At 45.2% G+C, this 22,548-nt stretch overlaps 2 protein-coding genes across 2 annotated transcripts; both read left to right on the plus strand.

Annotated features, from left to right (window-relative positions):
- The first annotated feature begins 12,826 nt into the window (after positions 1 to 12,826).
- Positions 12,827 to 14,043, plus strand: LOC148595725 (uncharacterized). The gene is made up of 2 exons (XM_088519783.1): positions 12,827 to 12,960; positions 13,326 to 14,043. The coding sequence occupies exons 1-2, from the start codon at positions 12,827 to 12,829 to the stop codon at positions 14,041 to 14,043; spliced, it is 852 nt and encodes a 283-aa protein (XP_088375909.1).
- Positions 14,044 to 17,664: 3,621 nt separating this feature from the next.
- LOC148595726 (uncharacterized) lies at positions 17,665 to 20,748 on the plus strand. The gene is made up of 3 exons (XM_088519784.1): positions 17,665 to 18,287; positions 18,346 to 20,385; positions 20,745 to 20,748. Exons 1-3 carry the CDS (start codon positions 17,665 to 17,667, stop codon positions 20,746 to 20,748), a joined length of 2,667 nt encoding a protein of 888 aa, XP_088375910.1.
- The last annotated feature ends 1,800 nt before the right edge of the window (positions 20,749 to 22,548 follow it).

The raw sequence follows: 22,548 nt of genomic DNA on the forward strand, positions 1-22,548 counted from the left end.
AGTCGAGCATGATTTCCCCTTGGTGAGCCCATGCTGACTACTCCTGAGCACCTTCTTATCCTCCACATGTTTGGAGACAACAGCCAGGATGAGCTGCTCCCTGAATTTTCCAGGGACGGAGGTGAGGCTGGCTGGCCTGTAGTTGCCCGGGTCCTCCTTCTTGCCTTTTTTGAAGACTGGCGTGACATTGGCTTTCTTCTAGTCTTCTGGCACCTCCCCCCTTCTCCAGGACCTTTCAAAGATGATGGAGAGCGGCTTAGCAGTAACATCCGCCAGCTCCCGCAGCATTCTTGGGTGCATCCCATCAGGGCCCATGGATTTGTGGATGTCAAGTTTCCCTAGGTGCTCTCTGACCCAATCTTCCTCTATCCAGGGCAAGTCTTCCTCTCTCCAGGCACCTTCTCTGGTTTCTAGGGTCTGAGATTCCAGAGGGCTGCCCTTGGAAAACACTGAAGTGAAGAAGGCATTCAGTAGCTCTGCTTTTTCCGTGTTTTTCATAACCAGGGCACCCATGCTGTTCACTAGCGGACCCACGTTTTGCCTAATCTTCCTTTTACCATTGATATATTTGAAAAAGCTCTTTATTGTTATTTTTAACATCTCTTGCCTGTTTTAATTCCAATTGTGCCTTGGCTTTCCTCGTCACATCCCTGCCTTCCCTGACGACATTCCTATATTCCTCCCAAGGAGCCTGTCCTTTTTTCCACTTTCTGTATAGTGCCTTTTCCTGTTTGAGTTTTGCCAGCAGCTCCTTGCTCATCCACGCAGGCCTCCTGCCCCCCCTGCCTGATTTCTTACTCAAAGGGATAATAGTTGCTTTTATGTCCATTTTATTTCATTCTGATATGGCACATTTGTGACAGCTCCCAACCCTCTTGTTGCCTGACATTGGCAATCGACTCCGTCCGCCGAGGCGGCCAGGCACGTCCAACCCGTGCCCGGGCCAGAGAGCACAGACACCAATATGAGGATGCTGCAAATGGCGTTTAATATACGCAGGCTGGATCTTATAAAGGTAGCAAAGGCGGAAGCATGCCTATATAGCCAATAAGCATTGCTCTTTACCTAATATGGCATATGCCTTAGTTCCCTATTCTTCCCGTACATCGCGAGATCTTCCGAGCGCCGTACCCTACACCCTCTATAACTAGCTAGCTGCTCTCCAGCAGCTCCACATCCCTCTTGTAACTGGGGTGTGGGGCACTGTAAAAGTAGGTAAAAGGTTGCTGGGTTACTTCCGGGCAAACTACTATTCTCTCCTGGTGGAGCAGCTGACTGTAGCACAGATGACACACAATATCCCTTTGCCACTTGTGATGCTTCCAAATACCTAGTTAGCATCTTGTCGAGAGTCTCAGATACCAGTTTAGATTCCTAGACACACTTTGCAACCCAGGGCACATAGGGCCCTCATTTACCCACCTGCAAAATCTGAATATGATTTTTTACTTCTCACAGATGTTTTTGAGGACTTCTAAATACATGTTGAACAGCTGGAACTCTCTGAAAAAGCAGTATTCATATGCAAAGAAAGAAAGATTTAAACCATTGATCCCCTCAAATTCAGTGGGATTATGGTTACATCAAAATATTTCAATAAAACTGAATATATCAATGTTAGGGGGAAACATCTCTTTCCTTCATTTATTGAAGGAAGGATCAGGCCGGCAGTAATCAGATTTCAATTGCAATGAAAAAAGAGGAAAATAAGACACTAAAATCTACATCCACTATAAATATGCAAAACAAGACATGCATACAAGAAAGTTCTGACATACAGAACACCTAAAAAGACAGTCACAATGTTTGGGATAAACACCTGGTTCTTCATGGAAAAGCCAAGCAAATAATATCTGCTAAATCCCAGTCAATTGAATAAAAGTATTTCTTAGCATTTGCTTCTCATAATCATGAAGCCTTTTCTCCGTAACAATATTTTTGGTCGCGTCTGCTCTTATCCCCTGGGGAAGCCAGCATACTTGCATCCCTAAGGTTTTTGCTATATTTAAGATGCTTTTTCCCAAACCCATGTACACCTGTGTTCTGTGACTGTACACACCTTAAATCATTTGATCAGATTATAGTACTGCTCTTTTTGCAACTCTTCAACAGAAAAAAAGAAAATTACAACCATTACATTGCAGATGGAGTGTATTACATTTTGAAACATACAGAATAACATTAAGAAATTTTGAGTCTTAACCAGTAAAGTCTTCCTCCTAGAATAAATATGTGAATGAGGCCCATACAATTATATTCTTTATTAGTAAGAAATAAAAGACAGACATAAAAAAAGGGTTTGTTTTCATCTCCAAATAAAACCAATTTTTATAGAAAAAAAAACACAGAAAAATAAGTTTAGGCTTGCAGGAATCAAATAATAGTTGTAAATACTAGAAATGGAAGCTTTTTCCAGACTTCCTTTTGTTCCAGTTACAGTGACTCCTCCATTGCTTGAGTCCCACTGTACTCTGTGACTATAGTTTACACTAACTACTTAAACAGTCTGTATTCTGTAAATATCTGTAAATACTATGCTTAATTTATAAAATCTTTTGCTTCTGTGTCTTCAGTATGTACTATCTGCTCTGAAATAAGTTCTAATAATTTGAATAATTATAGAAATAATTATTTATAAATTCAGGCTGACAGGCCTTACACTTAAGCCTCCCTATTGCATGCACATTCTACGTAGAGAGCAGTGTTATTCATATGTGGCTCCCTTGAAGATTTGAGCAATGCATTAATAAGCATCATTTCTAAATATGAATTGGAATTACTCTTATTTTTTTCCCCGGTATAAAGTACAAATTATGAAAAGTAGAATTTGCATCTTAACTTGCTCTTCATAGTCTTGGCTGACAAATTCTCTCTCATTTGTACCTTAGGAAACTGCCAGATATTACATTGCAGTTAAAGCTTCACAAATACCATCACGGTTACTGGATAATTTTATTTTACTTACTTTAAAGAATCTTAAAAACAAACCTTTGTAACATTTAAAAAAATGGGTCAACTATGAGCCACACTTGGCTGTTATCTTTAAGTAACATCAGCCTAAAGAAGCATTGGGCTTGTTTTTGTATGTCTCAGATTGGAAAATATCCTGCTATAGAGCCAGATAAACTTGAATTTGGGCTCTTCACTGACCAATTAATTAATTATGCTGAATTTTTCCTTTCTCCTAAAGAACATCATTTTCTCATCAAATGATTACACAGACTATTTAAAGAAATCTTGTTCCACACATCCTAGCTCAGTTTTTTACTGATCTCACATCTACACTACTTGTGCTTAGCTTAATATATCCAAGTCATATGTGTAAGTTTCCAAAAAAAAAAAAAGCCTTGAATAAATTCACAATGTTCTCTGTCTGTATAGATAAATGCAATTCAACGCCATCTCCTGTCCTCTCACCTACTCACAACGAATGAGAAAGACAGTACTCCTTTTGCTCTAATTTCTATGCTAAACATTTTTATTTGCATTCTTTGCAGTATTATTGCTCATATCTAAGAATATTTTCATTCCAAAGGGTTTGGGTATTGCTACATAACTAGTCTCATAAATCTTAAAGTCCATAAATCTAAACTATATGGAGCAACAGAATCCTTTCATTTTTATGGTTCTTTGTTTAATTAGGATGCTCTTAACTTTAAACATCAATGATACTGTCTTACCATATTTTAAAATCTTAGGAGACAAAGACAAAATGTTGAATAGACATGATTGCAGAGTAAGATTTACATTGAACGGTACCAGTTAAGATATAATTCCTACTATGCGAGAAAAATACTGCATTTTCAAGAAAAGCTGAAGCATGTTGCTAACCTTCAGTTCCTCATTTCTGCTTCAGAAAGCAAAAAAAAAGAAAGAAAAACTTGGATGAACCTAGCCAATAAAGAGGTATTAATTTTTCTTTTAATTTAGGGGTTTTTTTAATCAGTTTACCTAAGATGCAGCAATATAAAGACAACATTATGTGCTTGATGTGTGGTTTGTAACTGCTCTTTCATTGCCTGGCAAACACGAAGCAAGCACTGATGACATCTGCAAAACTTGAAAATGGAAAACACTGTTAAATACTCTTTAGTATGTTAAAGCAAGAACCATGGGATATGATTTTATGATATAGCACCTTAGAATACTTACACTAGTAGTAAAGAGTCAAATCTTCCTGCAGGTCAGCTGTGAAGTAAGGATTCAGTCATGCATTTGCAAAGGTGATCACAACCTGTCATTTGATCTTATTGCCAAATAGAAAAGCATAACATGCTCTCAAGGGCCATACATGCATATTTGTGATGTAGCATTTCCAACAAGTGAACGGATTTAGAGGTTAACTTTTTCTCCAATAGCAGGCTGGGGTGATTTGCTTGGATTCCTTTTGTTAAGCAGCACAATATGGGAAATTATATTGGGCAGGACACCCAATATACCATCTGCTAGAGATAAAGCCCTTTGCACTGTGTAGGATGTAGACTTCAGTCAGCATAAGTTACTGAAGAAGTTTTATAGACTTGTAATAATGATTTTATATTATCCTACCTACGACTGACAGACTGAAAAGGAATAAAAATCATTAGCCAAGAAAACTGCCTGAAAGCTTGATTAACAGCTGCTAAAAGTCTCCAGATAAAGTTCAAAAAAGGAAGAAGGGAGCAGCAACAATTTAGAAAAATCATCAGTGAAATGGAAATCATTTGTTTCGCTTTTGTAATTTTTCAGGTAACTGGGGAGATCTAACGCCTTCCTCTCAGATCAATCAATTAGCACCGCCACTGCATTTTTAATTAGATAAAGGACCCAAAAACATATTCCAACATCAAGGGACATAACTTTGATTTCTGAACTCATTTTGGGATCACAGAGAATCACATGCATCTTTCATCCTCAGATACACTATCACACTATTGAAGGCAGATGACATGTCAAACGCTGTGACCTGTACTGCAAAGCAGTTGTTTACAGTACAATTCACATATACTAGATGCAAGAAAAAAAAAATAGGGATAAAGACGGACAGAACCAAAGTTCGGCATGGTTGGTATTAGAACATTACTAATTATGATAAAGCCAAGAAAAGAATCAGTCCTCAGATTCAGGGATACTAGAGCTCTGACTCTAGCTATATTAGAAACATTTTGCATAGTACGAAAAATATCTAATGTTTATGTGTTTTCTTAGAATTTGCCTCATTCACAGGAATCAAAACAAAAACATAAAGATCATCCCAGGCCATGTCCTAAGCACTAGATTCGGAGGTTCGTACACTGAGGGTGACTCAGCCCAAGCCCTGTCACATTTCAGAGAAATATCTTCTTACTCCAATTCAATCATTTTTTTTCCTTGTATGATCAATACTAAAGGCAATAAAAATATATTTCAGGCAAATATTGACAGACTATCTCAAAATAAAACTGTCCTAACTACCTACAGTTGGCAATGGTATTGTTGATCGCAGTATACAGGACTCCAAAAGAGCAGAGAAGCAGAATGCAACTTTGTTGTTGTAAACAGGTCCCCAAAATATTTATTTCTTTTACTAAAAGAATAAAAAAAATAGGATTGTGCATTTAAAAAATCAGATGCCATCAAAACACAATCTTCTATGTCAAAATAAGGTATTTTTCTTACCGAGTTAAATAGAAATCCTTCTAATCACAGGAAATGTCTTTGCACTCTATTTGTGTCTATACTGTGTTAGATAGTTTGTTATCTATTGAATATTACAGATAAAAGGAGGAAATTACTATTTTCAAAACTAATTTAGCACCAACTTTGAAAAAAAGATCAGTTTTTGAAGAAAATGTCACCAATCATATTGCAGCCTGGAGGTAATTCTGCTTATTACTGATAAAAGCCGAGAGAGCCATACTTATGCAAAAGAGAGAGAGAGAGAGAGAGAAAAGATATTTATTGTTATAAATTCTGACTATTTTTTTCCATTGATCATATTTCAAAGGAAATCTGTATGAACTCTAACCCAAGCTTGTTTTATTAAAAATCATGGGAAATCCTGTGAAATGGGGCATTTTTAACTATTTCTTTTTATGAACCAAATCTTTTTTTATTTACTCAAATATTCAGAAATTATACAGACACTAATCTTGTTACTTTCTGTAAGTATTTTTCTATTTTTCAACTTAATTCATGCTCTGCATCTTAGGTTGATGCTTGCTACCAACGCGTTCTTTTTTACCTGCAGGGATATGTAGTGGTGAGCTACAGAATATGGTTTTAGGCTTCGATCTATTTGCTTAAACTAGTCCAAGTCACTTAAAGGAAAGACTTTTAATACTGATGCTAATACATCTCTAAAGTGTTAGTAACTCCTTGGGCCTGACTTTATGTAGTTATTCACACCTGTTCAAAGTTGGTTAAATGTCAGGGATTACAGCAGGTCTGTGGAATCCCTGGCTCCCTTAGCGGAGAACGTTAGCCTTGAAAAGATTAGAGTGTATCCATGAGATGATAGGGAGTTCACACGGAGACAGCAGAAAGTTATTAACAAGTTTAAGGAGGTTTTGGCCATGGAGCAGAAACTGGCCAAGCTAAGAATCATCCAATCATAACTCTGTCACTAGCTCCTGTCCTTTGTAGTCCTCACCAATAAGCAGCAGCCACGACGAGGAAAGCTCTGTATAAATAATGTACTAGGAGAACAATAAAGCGTAGTTTGCGTTGCATCTACCCCAGTTGTTTGTGTTTTTGGCCGCCACGACTGCAACAACTGGTGACCCCGACGTGATGATAAGAAGCGGACCGCCTGGCGACTGGCGGTGGTGGCAGAGCCCGGCGTAGCCTTCCCCCCTAGAGTCTGTTATGGAGCAATGGACACTTTGCAGTGCTCCACGGGCACCTCTGGGTCGTCAAAACACGAAACCACCTCGAGTCATAAGTACCCCTCGCCTGATGAGCTGGTAAAGATGCGACGACGGGAGAAGTCTCCCAATGAGTTTTTGCCCCCTCTCTATAAGACACCTGCGCAGCAGTTGGCCAAGTGGGAGGCTTTGAATAAATCTGTGTTCCCCTCTGCTCCTCCTGAGGAGGAGGAGGAGGAGAAGGAAGATGGAGATCCCCAGTAAAGGCCTTTACCACCATCCCCGACGTTACAGCCTGAGAAAAAGATGGGGGAGGATGTGCCCCCATTGCCAGAAGATCCGGACTGGGACTCGCAGGGCGCACGCCCCAAAGGGAGCGAGCTGTGGTCGGCGGGTGGAACGGTCACGTTCTCGCGTGCTTCAGTCACGGTCTCGGTCGGTGGAGCAAGCTCGACAGGACGGACGGGAGAGAACGTCTTCCGTGTCTCCGGTAACTTTAGAAGCTCTATCTACGGGTAGAGAAATCTGCAAGGTAGGAGCCAGGCTGTCGAGAACCGTGGGAGGATCCGTGACCAAAGAGCATGAAAGGGCGCTGCTGGTTATGCAGCATATCCTGGATAAGTCCGGGAGGGGTAAGGATATCCAGCCCGTGGATTTGATCCATCTTTTAAAGTGGGGGTTGGAGAATTGTAATGATTTAAGTGAGGACAGAAACCGTTATTAGGGCTATTATTTCTATTTGCTATGTTTGTCTGTATTATGTGTTGTATCCTTTGTATAATGATGCTGACACGAGGTATGGTTGAAACTGCTATGAAAATGTTATCTGTTCGGGTCCTTCGCTACAATAGATTGACCTCTACAGATCACAGGGTGGCATGTATAGGAGGTGGAAATTTGTATGATCCGTAGAGTCATAAAATTATTGTGCGAAACAGAATCTAGACCTTGAGAAAGAAGATGTTTGCCCGCCTGGGCTGAGCGATAAGGAGCACGGAGGCGGCTGCTCAGCCAGGTTCACAGCCGACCTCCTCCAAAAGCAGTTGAAGGTTGCCGCTCGACCGGGCTTGTAGCCAACTTAACTGCAAACATCCTCTGAACTAGTTTGAAGGTCAAACACCCGAGAGGGAGGGAGATGAGAAAGGCAGGACCCTCAGACTGACGGCTGGGACCACTTACTGCACCTGCGCAGCCACGAGAGAAGGTTATGTGACTGAAGGTGGAGTTTGTCCGCCCCCCGGTCTGCCTGCTGGCACGTACTGGCCCTACGTGGCAGGATGCACCGGGCATAAACAGACAGTGCGGAGAGAGGAGGGGGCGAGACTCCTAACACGGAGGCCTATGTTGTCTCCGCGGGGACGCCCGCCGAGTTAGGAGCCTGTCAGCAACCCTCTAATCCGCCAACTCGAGAGAATGTTCAGTCTCAGTATCGTGCCGGCAAGTATTACCTCAAGAGTAATTATCCGTACTTTGCTTCTTTAATGTGCTTTCACCTGAATAAAGGCTCGCCCTAGCCACTTTGTTTTTTGTGATTATTGCCAAATCCCAAGCCCATCCGCAACAAAATTGGCGACGAGGATGGGATTCGGCAATTGAAACAGTGGAACTCACTAGTGGAGTGCACAGCTACGTGAGGTCGTGCCACTGGATAGGAATTGTGTTCGTGCTGTTTGCGTCTGTGGTCTTTGGGTCTTTCTTGTGTAAAATATATAAGCAGAGAGGGTCTGCCTTGAACCTTTCTGACGGTTTGTACCAATTTGGAACAAAGAACTATATTAGTGCCCAGACAATTTTAGTCAGAAAAGTAAAAACGCCCCTGTGAAATGTTGCAGTTTGAAAGCCGTAGTGGTAGTGGTGGTGACAGGGGAAGGAGATATCAAATCGGTATCGGATTCACGAACAGTCCGTCAACTGTAGGTCCGATCGCCTCCCCCCAAACAAGTAGTCGAGTTCACAAACAGTATGATTTATTCAAATGCAACATTTACAAAGCAGGTTTCGGATGTGAGTACAGGAAATTCTCTACTACAGCGTGGGGTTTTTCGCTAGCTCTGATGTACAAATGTGCAATCATCACTCACCCCAGAAGATGGGAGAGGGGGCTCAGTCTCGAGTCTCCTCAGGCGGCGTCCCAACCCAAGGGGAGGAAAGGGGGCTCAGCCCGTCGACTGACCCAGGAGTGACGATGGTTTCTTCCCTCCTCCTTTTCATCCTTAGTTCACCTTTTACACTTTTCTTTACATTCAGGTGGAGCTTGAGTGACTAGAGTCATACTTAATATTGTTATTGATTGGTGAAAAAGTTTCTCGCTTTCATTTAAAGGTACAGTCAATCGAAAATCTAGAGCGCATGCCCAGTGAGGAGCGGTCGTACATCGAAGACGGGTAACTTTTGGGATGGAGGTGTGGTTTTGACATTATAATGAGCAAAGTTCAAGCAAAGTTCATCCAAAAGGAGTGATTTGCCACCTTTGCTGGCTCAGCACCGGACATGTTATCGTATATCTCCCATTAGACAGTCACTGCGCGGCTTATCAGCAGCCCAGCACAGGGAGTGCAACAGAGTTTGGCCGCGGTGCCTTCACTCTGCTCCATCCTCCGTTACTCCCCTTTGCAGCTGCGAGGAGGGCAGATGATTGTGTTGCCTAGGGAACCGTGGAGGAGCTGAGTCCGTGCCGAACATCCTGGAAGTGGCAACTGTGTATCACCCCAAGCAAGCTTTTGTAATGCCAAAACTTCTGTTAGGCCCTAGGTTTCCTCTCAGTTCCTGCTTTCAAACAATTATTCCACAGCCTCCTGTGCACATTCCTGCCGCAACTGAATTGATGGCCATGATGCCGTACAAGATTCTGGGGGGCATGAAGACATTTCGCAGGCAATTAAAGACCTAGTGGATGCAGGAGTTTTAAACCCACTACCACAGCTTGGAATAACCCTGTCTGGCCCGTCAAAAAGAGTGACGGGTCATGGAGAATGACTGTGGATTTCAGAGAATGATGGCTGCTCCCTATCCTCCAGTAACCATTCCTAAAGGTACTCATGTTGCTCAACTCGTGCCTTTTTCGAGTCGTGTTCCTCACGCAGAGTCTAAGGAGTGGAGAGAAGGAGGCTTTGGCTCTACGGGTCCACCTCAAGTTTTCTGGTCACAGTCTGTGTCAGCACGGAGGCCGCAAATGACGTACCATCTCCAACAAAGGCTATTCACCATCAACGTTGAAGATTACAGGTTTGTTGGACACTGGGGCTGATGTGACTATTATTTCTCAACATTCCTGGCCGTCTTCTTGACCCATTACAAACACTGGGATGGGTGTAGTAGGGCTGGGGGGATCCACTCAGGGGGGCGTGTCTCTTGTACCTGTGCTGATCACCAATCCTGAAGGGCAAGCAGCAATGATCAAACCATACACAACCTCTGCACCCCTGAACTTGTGGGGAAGAGATTGTTTAGGACAATGGGGGGGTCAGGATTACGACGGATTTTTGACCGGGGCCACTGCGTTGCAGGGTGTTTGTCGACCCACACTTGCTTTAACCTGGTTAACTGATAGGCCTGCGTGGGTGGATCAGTGGCCCCTAGCAGAGGAAAAGTTGCAAGCCCTGCAAGAATTGGTGTCAGAACAGCTTGTGACTGGGCACATTGAACCCTCTCACAGTCCTTGGAATACCCCTGTATTTGTGATTAAGAAGAAATCTGGCAAATGGTGACTTTTACATGACCTACGACAGGTAAATGCTGCCATGGCCACCATGGGAGCTTTATAGCCCGGCCTTCCTGCACCCTCAATGATCCCTATGGACTGGGATATTGTGGTAATAGACCTGAAGGACTGTTTCTTTACCATTCTGTTAGCGCCCCAGGATAGAGAGAAATTTGCTTTTACTGTATTACCTGTGAACCATTCTGAGCCAGCCAAAAGATATCAATGGAAGGTGTTACCTCAAGGTATGAAAAATTCGCCAACAATTTGCCAATGGTTTGTTGCTCAAGCTTTATCTCCCGTTCGTGAGCAATTTCCAGACTGTTATTGTTACCATTACATGGATGACATTTTACTTGCAGCCCGGAAAAAGGAGCAGCTGAACGATCTAGAAAAGGTAGCTAGACAATCCTTACAGCATTTTGGCTTGGTTATAGCACCAGAGAAGGTGCAAAGAACTGAGCCCTGGAAATATTTAGGGCTTACAGTCACTGCCCGGCGAGTGACGCCACAACCCATTAAACTTAGTGCTAATGTTCAAACGCTTACTGATGTCCAAAAATTGATGGGGTCGCTGAATTGGATTAGACCCTGTCTCACAAATTCCCAGCTGCAGCCCTTATTGGAACTGCTCAAGCATTCTGTTAATCCTTCTGAACCTAGGACTTTGAGTCCTGCAGCAGTTCAAACATTCCAACAGGTGGAGTCGTTATTACAAACTAAAATTGTGTCCCGCATTGACCCATTACAGATAGTTCAGTTGTTTGTCCTCATTGATTGGACAACTCCTTTCGGTGCCTTGGTGCCCTGAATGGGCAGATCCTTTACATATTCTGGAATGGCTGTTTTTACCTTTTCGACCTCGAAAGACTGCACCAGGATTGTTTGAACTTCTAGCAGAGCTTATTATGAAGGCTCGTAAAAGATGTGTGGAACTGACAGGAAGGGATCCGTATCGCATTGTTGTCCCAATACAAACATGTTATTTTGAATGGTGCTTAGCCAGCAATTATGAAGTTCAAGCAGCTATGGCTGATTTTCATGGGCAGATCTCTTATCATTTGCCCTCACATCCGCTTATTAAGCTTTTTTGGGAAATTACGGTGGGTCAAAAGCACTTGAGCCAAATGGGGCCAGTTGATGGACTCACTGCCTTTACAGATGGATCTGGAAAGACTGGTAAAGCTGCCGTGGTATGGTACGACAACCGAGAATGGCATGACAAGGTAATCTTAAAAGAAGGATCACCTCAAATAGTGGAGCTGCGATCTATGGCCGTAGCTTTTCAAATATTTCCCCAACCTGTGAATATTGTTACGGACTCTGCTTATGTTGCCAATCTAGTTGCACGGCTAGATAAGATGGTTTTGTCTTTTATTGATCAACGCCCATTGTTTTCGGTACTCTTGGACCTATGGTCTGCAATACAACAAAGAACTGAACCCTACTTTATATTACATATTCACAGTCATACTGCATTACCTGGTTTCTTTGCTGAGGGTAATGCAAGGGCTGATGCCCTTGTGTCTGCTGTGGCCTTGGGTCCGCTCCCTAACAAACACCAGCAGGGTTTATTATCGCTTTTTTCACCAGGGCAGCTCGGCGCTGAGTCGACAGTTTGGCTTGACGCAATCCACGGCACGATCTATAGTTGCTGCCTGCCCTGATTGTCAAGGACAGCAGACACCTGTTTTCTATGGAGTTAACCCGAGAGGCCTACAAGCGTTACAATTGTGGCAAACGGATGTCACCCATATCTCTGAATTTGGGCGGCTTCGGTTTGTCCATGTTTCTGTTGATACATTTTCCCACGCTGCTTGTGCTACAGCCCAAGCAGGGGAGAAATCTTTACACGTAATTCACCATTTTCAGCGTGCCTTTGCAACTCTCGGCATTCCTCAGACAGTGAAAACCGACAATGGTCCTGCCTATGTTTCCAAAAAGGTGCAGAGTTTTCTAAATCAATGGGGTGTTCACCACATAACCGGGATTCCCCATTCCCCTACAGGCCAAGCCCTCGTTGAACGCTTGCATGGCACTCTGAAGCGCCTCGTGCAAAAACATAAAGGGGGAATGCAGGGGGAGTCCCCACAGGCAAGACTAGACAAAGCTGTATATGTGCTTAACTCTCTCTCCTTCCCTAATAACTCTACTCTTTCACCTGTTTTTTCGCATTTTTCCTCTTTGACTACAACGGAAAAGGTGCCGCAGCGGGTACCGGTGCAAGTTCGTGACTTAGTCACCAGCCAATGGTCTGGGTCGCATGAGCTGGGGAAAGGGGTATGCTTGTGTTTCCACAGGCATGGGACCACGATGGGTTCCAGCCCGGTGCATACGACCGGTGTTGCAGCAACTCTCGTTTTCTTCCTCCTTGCATGTACCGGCAGAGGATTCGGGATTCCAGCTCCACCCAGAGGACCAGATGGCAACGTCTGGGTAACCCTTGCGAACGCCATTGGGCAAGACGCACTGTGCTTAGCGACGAACGCTCCACAGAATCCATTTAGCACATGCCTGGTTGGAGTGCCTGCATAAGAACGAGAATGATGGGAAGTGACGGCAATGAGTTACTATAAGGACAAGGACTGCAACCCATGGTGCAATGAGACGATTGTTGGGAGAAACTTTAGTGTTGATCCTCAGAATTGTAATGGCACAGAGAATCCCGGCTGTCAGGACTATTGCTGTTTAGTTGTAGTACATCGGGGAGGGAGTCCGGAAGGGCGATGGATATGGGTTAATGGCACAGTATGACGTTATAGTGACCCTCAAGAGATTGATTTGCTGGGCTCTCTCCAAAGAGAGTACTACCCCTACTACGGGGGTAGTAGAGGGGATCAAGAGGGAACCTTTCAAGATGTTGGTCCCAATTCGCCTATATGCCAGAACACAACTTACTGGTGCAACCAGACGGCCACAAATGTTAGTGCAATGAAGACTGTGGGCCAAGACCACCCACTAAAGCTCCCTCGAGGGGTGTTCTTGATATGTGGGGACCGGGCCTGGCCCGGGATCCCCTCCCGGGCCCACGGGGGCCCTTGTTCAATTGGAAGGTTGACCTTACTGACTCCCAATCTGACCATGATCCTTGCCCATACTAGAGGTGGCAGGGAGCGACGTAGCTTTCACAAATTCGATGAGAACTGTGACAATGCTGTTACATTCTGGAATCCGTCTGAGGCAATCACTGCATCCTTATTTATACCTGGAGTTGCTGCTGCCGGTGCGCATAAGCAACTCGCCAAGCTTGGATGCTGGCTTGCGAAGCAGACTGATGCCACCACGCTTGCCTTAGCAGGCCTCCTAGCAGATGTAGATTCGATTCGTAAGGCTACCCTGCAAAATAGAGCTGCAATAGAATTTCTATTACTAGCACAAGGGCATGGTTGTCAAGATTTCGATGGAATGTGCTGCATGAATTTGTCGGATCACAGTGAATCCATACACAAGAGTATTCAGATACTGAGAGACGGGACGGAGTACGCAAGTTGCAAGTGGATGATGGATGGGAGTGGTTGAATAAGTTGTTTGGTAAGTGGGGTCTGTCTGGGTGGTTACTATCTCTAGTGAAAACAGGTTTGCTGATTTTGGTAATTATTGTAATTGTGTTATTAATGGTACCTCGCTTGATTGGTCTGCTGCGAAGGGCCCTGCAGCGAACCGTTAGTGCCATTTTTGTAGCACAAATACAAAAAGGGGGAATTGTCAGGGATTATCATAGAATGCTTAAGGTTGGAAGGGACCTCTAGAGGTCATCTAGTCCAACCCCCCTGCACACGCAGGGTCACCTAGAGCACGTGGCACAGGACTGCGTCCAAGCGGGTTTTGAAGATCTCCAGAGAAGGAGACTCCACAACCTCTCTGGGCAGCCTGGTCCAGGGCTCCGTCACCCTCACTGTTAAGAAATTTTTCCTTAAGTTCCTGTGGAACTTTCGATGCTTCAGTTTCTGGTCGTTTCCTCTAGTTCTGTCGGTGGCCACCACTGAAAAGAGGCCAGCACCATCCTCCTCACTGCCTCCCTTGAGGTACTTATAGACACTGATCAGGTCCCCTCTCAGCCTTCTCTTCTCCAGGCTGAACAGGCCCAGCTCCCTCAGCCTCTCCTCATAGGGCAGATGTTCCAGGCCCCTGATCATCCTTGTAGCCCTGCCCTGGACTCTCTCCAGCAGCTCCACATCCCTCTTGTACTGGGGGGCCCAGAACTGGACACAGTACTCCAGATGCGGCCTCACCAGGGCTGAGTAGAGGGGCAGGATCACCTCCCTCGACCTGCTGGAGACACTCTTCTTCATGCACCCCAGGATCCCATTGGCCTTCTTGGCCACGAGAGCACACTGCTGCCTCATGGTCAACTTGTCGTCCACCATGACACCCAGGTCTTTCTCTGCAGAGCTGCTCTCCAGAAGGTCGGTCCCCAGCCTGTACTGGTGTCTGGGGTTATTCCTCCCCAGGTGCAGGACCTTGCACTTGGCCTTGTTGAATTTCATGCGTTTTTTCACCGCCCAGTTGTCCAGTCTGTCCAGGTCCCTCTGGATGGCAGCGCAGCCCTCTGGGGTATCAGCTACTCCTCCCAGTTTGGTATCATCAGCAAACCTGCTGAGGGAGCACTCTGTGCCTTCCTCCAGGTCATTGATGAATAAATTGAACAGGACTGGACCGAGGACTGACCCCTGGGGGACACCGCTAGCTACAGGCCTCCAACTGGACTCTGCACCGCTGATCACCACCCTCTGAGCTCTGCCATCCAGCCAATTCCTAATCCACCTCACTGTCCACTCATCTATCCCACACTTCCGGAGCTTGCCCAGGTTTACAGCAGGTCTGTGAAGTCCCTGGCTCCCTTAGCGGAGAACGTTAGCCTTGAAAAGATTAGAGTGTATCCATGAGATAGGGAATTCACACAGAGACAGCAGAAAGTTATTAACAAGTTTAAGGAGGTTTTGGCCACGAAGCAGAAACTGGCCAAGCCAAGAATCGTCCAATCATAACTCTGTTACTAGCTATTGTCCTTTGTAGTCCTCACCAATAAGCAGCAGCCACGACGAGGAAAGCTCTGTATAAATAATGTACTAGGAGAACAATAAAGCGTAGTTTGTGTTGCATCTACCCCAGTTGTTTGTGTTTTTGACTGCCACGACTGCGACAGTTAAAATTCCTGTAAATCACTATATATGAAATGCACCACAACAGAACTCAGAAATACTCCGAAATACTATGAAGCTGCACAAGCAAACACACACACAGAAAAAGAAACAAACACAATAACACTCAAATATATTTGAAAATTACTTACTTTTCCTTTGCTGGGAGTTGTATCTCATAAGCTGCTACTTTAGCTCCTGTACCAGCAGGCTTTCCTATCCTTTGCCTTCGCTTTCGTGTAGGAGTGACATCGACAACATCTGGGCTACTCAGCACAGAATCCCTTCGTTTAGCTGCTGCCAAAAGGAAGACAAGCAAAGTTGTAGAGCGCACGGAAGTATTACCGGATAATTCCCCAAATATTTTTGTTTATTCTTTTAAAATCTCCCTTAATATTGGAAGGCATACTTGATAGCTATTGTTGTCTTGCAGGAAAACAAACAGAAGGATGATAAAAACTAAAATTCAAACAGACAAATTTAAGATAGAGAAGCAGCTTCCCTTGACCTCACTCTGTAGTCAGATGAGAGTAAGGCTTCAAAGACCAGAAATCTCCTGAAGCTCTCCGAATGCCTCCTTGTAGACTCTTTAGTAACTAGAGAGGCAGTCTAGTTTCACTTAAGTGAAGCCAGTCTTTGCAATTTACAAAATAATAGATAAAGATGGGCACGAAGCACTGGAAAGTGGAGCTTGGGAGTTGCAATTCTGTTTACAGCATGGCTGTAAGCCATGTACAGCATGGCAGACCTTCAGTCTGCAGTATGAGTGACAATAAACAACCAGAACAAAAGGGAGTTGCATGATTTTCAGTATTTGTAAGTTAAAACCTTTTTGAGAAGCTTATTTGCTGTGGTCAGGTACAGGATTTTGTTATGCAGAAGTTATCCTGCCATAAAGATGCCGAAAATTAGCTGCAGTCCTAAAAGGAATATATATAGAAAACCACTAACTCTTTGCAACCTCAAACTGCATAGCTAGCATAGGCTTCTACTCACTCCTCCACTGCTCATGATACATAAAGCAAGCTATATACTGATTCATTCACCTACAATTTTCACTTCCATTATTACTGCATAAACTCACTCTGTAATTCATCATGAAAATTCATAAAAGATGCATTTAGCTGATTATTTGAAGCTTGCATGTCAAGATGGTCAGATCCTCCTTAAAATCATCTCTTCCTTTCTATTGCTAAACATACAGAAGATATATAGATATTTGTGGAGGACAGGGACATGGGGGTTTCCTTGACTGTCCTTGACCGAGCAAGGCCGAAACGAGAGGGAGGGGCTGGCCCGTTGAGGCGCGCAGCTCTGAGGTAGCATAGCCGCCTCAAGATGTCAGTGTGGTTGTTACAGTTGGGCTCCTGGATACGGCTTAGCAACCTATGAAATGTTAGCGCGTCAATGCATGTAACCAATCACTGATGCTCTGCCAGAACGTCGCTATGCGAGTTGCCTATATATTGTGGTGTGTAACGTGGAATAAACGAAGTCATTTCCAGCTTCTATGAAGTTGTTGTCTGGCATTCCTGACCCGCTCCAAGTTGCAACAAGTGGCGCCCGAACAGGGACTCGATTCCGAACAGGGACACCGAAGACGGTGTAAACGCAACTGAGTGATCCGTCCAAGAAGGGGACCGGAGCGGGTAAGCCGGCCGTGATTGCGCACACGGATAGACGGCATTGGGGGCCAAGAAGCCGGGACCCGGACTGTACGTACAAGATGGAGCGAGAAGCCGCGGTGCAACCGCTGCTTGACTTGTTAGCAAAAAGGGAGGCAGTGGTTAGCACGAAAAAGCTGTTTGAGCTTGTAAAGTGGGCAAGAGAGAAAGGACATTTAAAGGAGCCACAACTTGTTTTTAGTATAACAGAGTGGCGTGAGATAGGGGACTCATTATGGGAAGCCACTCTGGAGGGCAGCAAAACTGCCAAAGAACTGGGTCATACTTGGCGCGAGGTGGCAAATCAGCTCAAGTGTATGCAGGCTGAAAAGAAGATGGCAGCAGCGGCGACGCAGATCCTGCAAGGGGAGGAACCGCCCCCCGAGGTCTCGCTTGCGGTACGAGCCGCACCTGGCCGAGGGGCTATTGCCACCCCGAAGAGCTCCGCAAGGGAGCTGCTTGACAGCGTTACCAGAGGAGGACCATCACAATCCCGTCGCTCGTCGGAGCCGCTGCCGCCGCCACCGGAACCTGCCTCTGCTGGATCAGCTCCGACTCCCGAGTCACCAGTACAGCCTATGGCGCCACCGCCCCCGGCGTGGACAGCTGGGAACCGGCCACAGGAGCAGCCGCCGGAACGGTGCCAGGACCGACCCTCTGATCGACTGTTCCGGGAGGCCTCCAGGGCCCTTAATCAAGTCCAGGCAGCTGGGCCAAAAACATGCGAGGGGTGGTCTGGATCCTCTGGTGGGGGGTCGGGTCCGCAGGTCTCCTCTCGTTGGTCCGGTGTTATTAGAGATGCAATTTTGGAGGGTCAATGGGAGCCGGCCATGAGGGTGGCGTGCCCGGTGACCTTTGAGCCGGATGGCCAAGGTGGGGGAGCGGGCAAGTGGGATCCGTTGGACTGGAAAATTATGAGCCAGTTACGGGATACAGTGGCGCGTTGGGGGGGTCAAAGGTGAGCCATCCAGACAGATGTTATCCTGTATCTTTAATAGTGATTTGCTTCTCCCTAGTGATTGTCAACAGATTGTGAAATTGATTTTGACACCTGGTCAGCTGCTCCTATGGGAAAGGCAGTGGGCAGCCCACGCAGCTCGGGAATGTGCCTTACCTCGACCTCAAGGCGATCCTTTGGAAGGGCTGCGGGTGGAGGCGGTGTTGGGACAAGGACCATATGGTGGGGTGGATATACAGATGAGGTATCCTGCTATACTGCTGCGGTTAGTAACACAAACAGCCTTGTCTGCCTTTATGTCTCTTCCTGAGGAAAAGAAAGGTCCCTCCTTCGCAGGGGTTAGGCAAGGCGTGAATGAATCCTTTGGGGAGTTTGTTGACCGCTTGCTCAAGGCCCTGGAAGAGATGGACACCCTTGACGAGCAGACCAGGAGGATCATGGCGCAATCTTTAGCAGTAGAAAATGCAAATAAGCGCACCAGGGATATCTTGGTCACTTTGCCTCAAGGGATCTCTTTGGAGGAGATGTTGGAGGAGGTGGCCCGTCGTGGGGTGGGTAACCCCGGAGCGTTTTTGGGGGCCCAGGTAGAGCAGGCATTGCTTGATTCAGCAGCGCAGCAAGCCCAAGCATTTCGTGTCTTAGCCGCTGCACTACAACCTTTGGTGGGCCCAAGAGGAAACCAAGGAAAGAGGGAAAACGCGAACGGCCCTAAGTGCTTTAGGTGTGGAAGGAGGGGTCATATCCGAAAAAACTGTAGTGAAGGGCGAGTTTGGTGTCCTCGATGCCAGAATAACACCCATGCTAAACTAGAGAAGAGGGAAACACAGTTATTGAGTCCTAGTAAAGAAAAGGCACGGCTGGAGGAAGCTTATGATAACCTTAAAGATGAAATCCTTAGAATGAAGGAAGAGAGCAATAGCATTTCATCCCTTAAAGAGGAGTTCACTCGGCAAATAGCAGATGCTGAAAAAAAGCTCCAGCTTGCATGCAAAGAAAGGGATGCAGCTAAAAAGGAAGTAAAGAATGTTAAAGAAGAATTGGCTACTAGACTTAATTGTAATGAAACAGCTGAATTACTGAAAGAAAAAGATGAGCAAATCAAAGGATTAATGGAAGAAGGAGAAAAGCTTTCTAAACAGCAGCTGCACAATTCCAACATTATTAAGAACCTAAGAGCAAAGGAGAGAGAAAATACTAACACAAAACAGAACAAAAAGATTAAGGAACTGGAAGAGGAATTGCAGCATTTAAAACAGGCACTTGATGGCAAAGAGGATCTTGAGAAGCAGCATCGAGACAGTATTAAACAACTGAACAGTGTTGTAGAGCGACAAGAAAAGGATCTTAATAAGCTCCAGGCAGAGGTGGAAGATCTTGAAGAAAGGAACAGAAGTGTCCAGGCAGCACTTGACAGTGCTTACAAGGAACTTGCAGATCTTCATAAACCTAATGCCACAAAGGACAGTGAGGCACAAGAGGCAGCCCTAAGTCGGGAAATGAAGGCAAAGGAAGAACTTGGTTTAGCTTTGGAGAAGGCCCAGGATGAGGCACGGCAGCAACAAGAAGCTTTGGCGATTCAGGTGGCAGACCTGCGGCTAGCGCTGCAACGTGCAGAACAACAGGCAGCAAGAAGAGAGGACTACTTACGGCAGGAAATCAGTGAACTACAACAGAGACTGCAAGAAGAGGAGAGTCGGAACCAAGAACCGAGCCAAAGTGTTACATCTGCTACACGGCCACTGCTCCGGCAGATGGAAAATTTGCAAGCCACGCTGGGAGCGCAAACCTCCTCGTGGGAAAAATTGGAAAAGAATCTTTCCGACAGACTTGGTGAATCTCAAGCCCTTTTGGCAGCAGCTGCCGAAAGAGAACGGGCTGCAACAGAAGAACTTCTTTCTACTAAAGTTCAGATGTCTTCTACTGAATCCCAGAATAGTCTTTTAAGGCAAGAAAATGCTCGTCTCCAGGCTCAACTAGAAGGGGAGAGAAACAGACTGAAGAAAATGGAAAATGAGAACAGTAGATACGAGGTTGAACTGGAAGGTCTCAAAGATGAGTATGCAAAAACCGTTGAGGAGGCAAGAGGGGAAAAGGAATGGTGTAATGGAAATGTTACCCACAATATGGGAACTATCCTGCCTAGGAAGCTTCCCACCGGGTGGTTTTTGATATGTGGGTGTCGACGCGGGAGTCTCGGACACCGCTCACACGATCAATGTGATCAAGCAGTGCCAGTTTATTTAGGGTTCCAATCGCGCTTATATGCAAGACTTCCCCGTGCACGCGAGCGCTTCTTTACAATCATTGGTTAAGACCCCGCATCTACGCATCTAACTATACAGTGTGATAGGCTAACTAACAGAGGCTAACTAACAGTGCCCACGTGTCCTTACATTTAACAACTGCTCAGCTCATTAACTCCTTATCTGACTCTCAGCCGCACTCCTTATCTCTTAGTTAGCAGTCCTTCTGTCCTTATCTGGCTTGCTCACAACATGACCACTGCCCTTCAGAAATCCCACAATTCCCCCTTCTTGTTTTTGAGCGAGCCGGAATTCTTGATGGTTTACCCAAAATATGTCTTTGATGGCCTTGTCCACCGTCTGTCTCAGACACTTAATCAGGCAGGGAACGACAACCAAAATGCATAAGAAAATTAGCAGAATCATCAAACCCGTTTTGATCGGTGATTGTAGCCAGCCCGCAATGCCCCAACCTTTGAACCAGTTGTCCAGCCATGACAGACTCTCATCCTCTGTAACTTTATGCAAAATCCTTGCGTGATCCCAAATGCCTTGGACATCCGTAAGTATTTTGCCGGACTGATCAATATAACTGCAACATGTTTCATTTATCAGGGTACATACTCCTCCAGCCTGTGCGGTTAGGATATCAAGGGCCCTTCGGTTTTGTAAGACTATTTTTCTCAGGGAATCTACCTCTGTTTGCATTCCAAGAATTGCTTCTGCTGTTCTGTTAGCGATGATTTCCATTTCACCTGAAATATTTAGAATCGCCCTTTCTAATTGAACAATACCAAGGGTTGGCAAAAGTGCCCTAACAAAGCTATGGAATCCGGTATTGTATCTTATTAGAGGATTATTAACCTCTCGTTTGGTTCTAGACTTTCCCCAAAGGCCCCTTACTATTCCCCTCATGTCTGAATGGTTAAATACTGTTAGCGGGGGGGCTAACACTCCCATAGTACACTCTCCTGACCAGTTGCCTGGGAGCTGTTTTCGGGCAACTTGGTCTCCGCACAGCCACCAATGCCCCCCTGGCAAGTTGCAGGTTGCTTTTATTCTCAGATGTGTATTTGTGGTGGCTCTTCCCCACAAATAGTCAGCCCAGAGTCGGTCTCCTACTCCCACAGAATAGCTACTTGCAGAATTTGCATCCTCACTATGGGTCAATTTAAGCTTTATGGTCGTCCAGTGGCCTGTTTTGTTTTGAAAGGTGCCTAGATTCGGGCCTGATAAGTTATAATTTATATAGGGCACCGTGTTATTAACCAATTGAAGTGTAAAGGGCGTTCCTTCCATTGCCACATTCTCCTGTGTACACTGGTATGACGTATTGAGTAGGCTATATGGATTCAGATCTGTCCAGTTGCTTAAAGGAATACCTAACACCGGTGCGTCAAATCGATCTGCTGTTCCGCAAAGCCAACAACTCTTGATTTGGGTATAATTAACAATCCGCCTAAGAAGCATAACACATCCATTAAAAGCAGCATCAGCTCCTATAATAACATTAAAAGCAACATTACCTCCTAAAAGCCACAATATACAGCTAATAATAACAGTAACACCTCTTCCTCCCATGTTGTTCTTCTGCAGGCTCACACTTTCCACAGCTAGGGTACCGGCTACTTGCCTGCTACGTCTGATATATGCGAGTCTGCTTCCAGCCAAGGTCTCACCCACTTTTCTGGCACCCATCTGATTCCAGTATCTGTAACGACACAAGCATACCCTTTTCCCCAGGTTATCAAGTGCAAAGGTCCCGTCCCTTTTCCCGTGTCCCAGTCTCTCAGCATCACCTTACACAGACCCGACTTTACTTCTGTCAGGGCTCCCTTTAGCCCAGCCCTGTGTTTGACCATCAGAGGGATTAGGCTGTCCTGGGGTAATCTCAAAAAATGTAAAACATATACTGCTCTTGCCAATTTTTCTGCAGGCATAATTCCCAATTCTCCCCCTTTTTGTTTTTTGTAGCTGGCATTTCAGCATTTGCTTCATATTCTTACTTCCTATGCTGA

The sequence above is a fragment of the Tinamus guttatus genome, unplaced genomic scaffold, assembly GCF_059628265.1.
Source record: "Tinamus guttatus ecotype Peru unplaced genomic scaffold, ASM5962826v1 Tinamus_guttatus_pri_ptg000071l, whole genome shotgun sequence".
In the NCBI taxonomy this organism is placed as follows: domain Eukaryota; kingdom Metazoa; phylum Chordata; class Aves; order Tinamiformes; family Tinamidae; genus Tinamus; species Tinamus guttatus.

Bases quoted from the DNA above. Each gene is read 5' to 3' on its own strand.
- LOC148595725 (XM_088519783.1), top strand. From the start codon at position 12,827: ATGGGACCACGATGGGTTCCAGCCCGGTGCATACGACCGGTGTTGCAG. The intron at 12,961-13,325 runs GTAACCCTTGCG...CTCTCTCCAAAG, and splicing joins GACCAGATGGCAACGTCTGG to AGAGTACTACCCCTACTACG.
- LOC148595726 (XM_088519784.1), top strand. From the start codon at position 17,665: ATGGCAGCAGCGGCGACGCAGATCCTGCAAGGGGAGGAACCGCCCCCC. The intron at 18,288-18,345 runs GTGAGCCATCCA...GCTTCTCCCTAG, and splicing joins GCGCGTTGGGGGGGTCAAAG to TGATTGTCAACAGATTGTGA.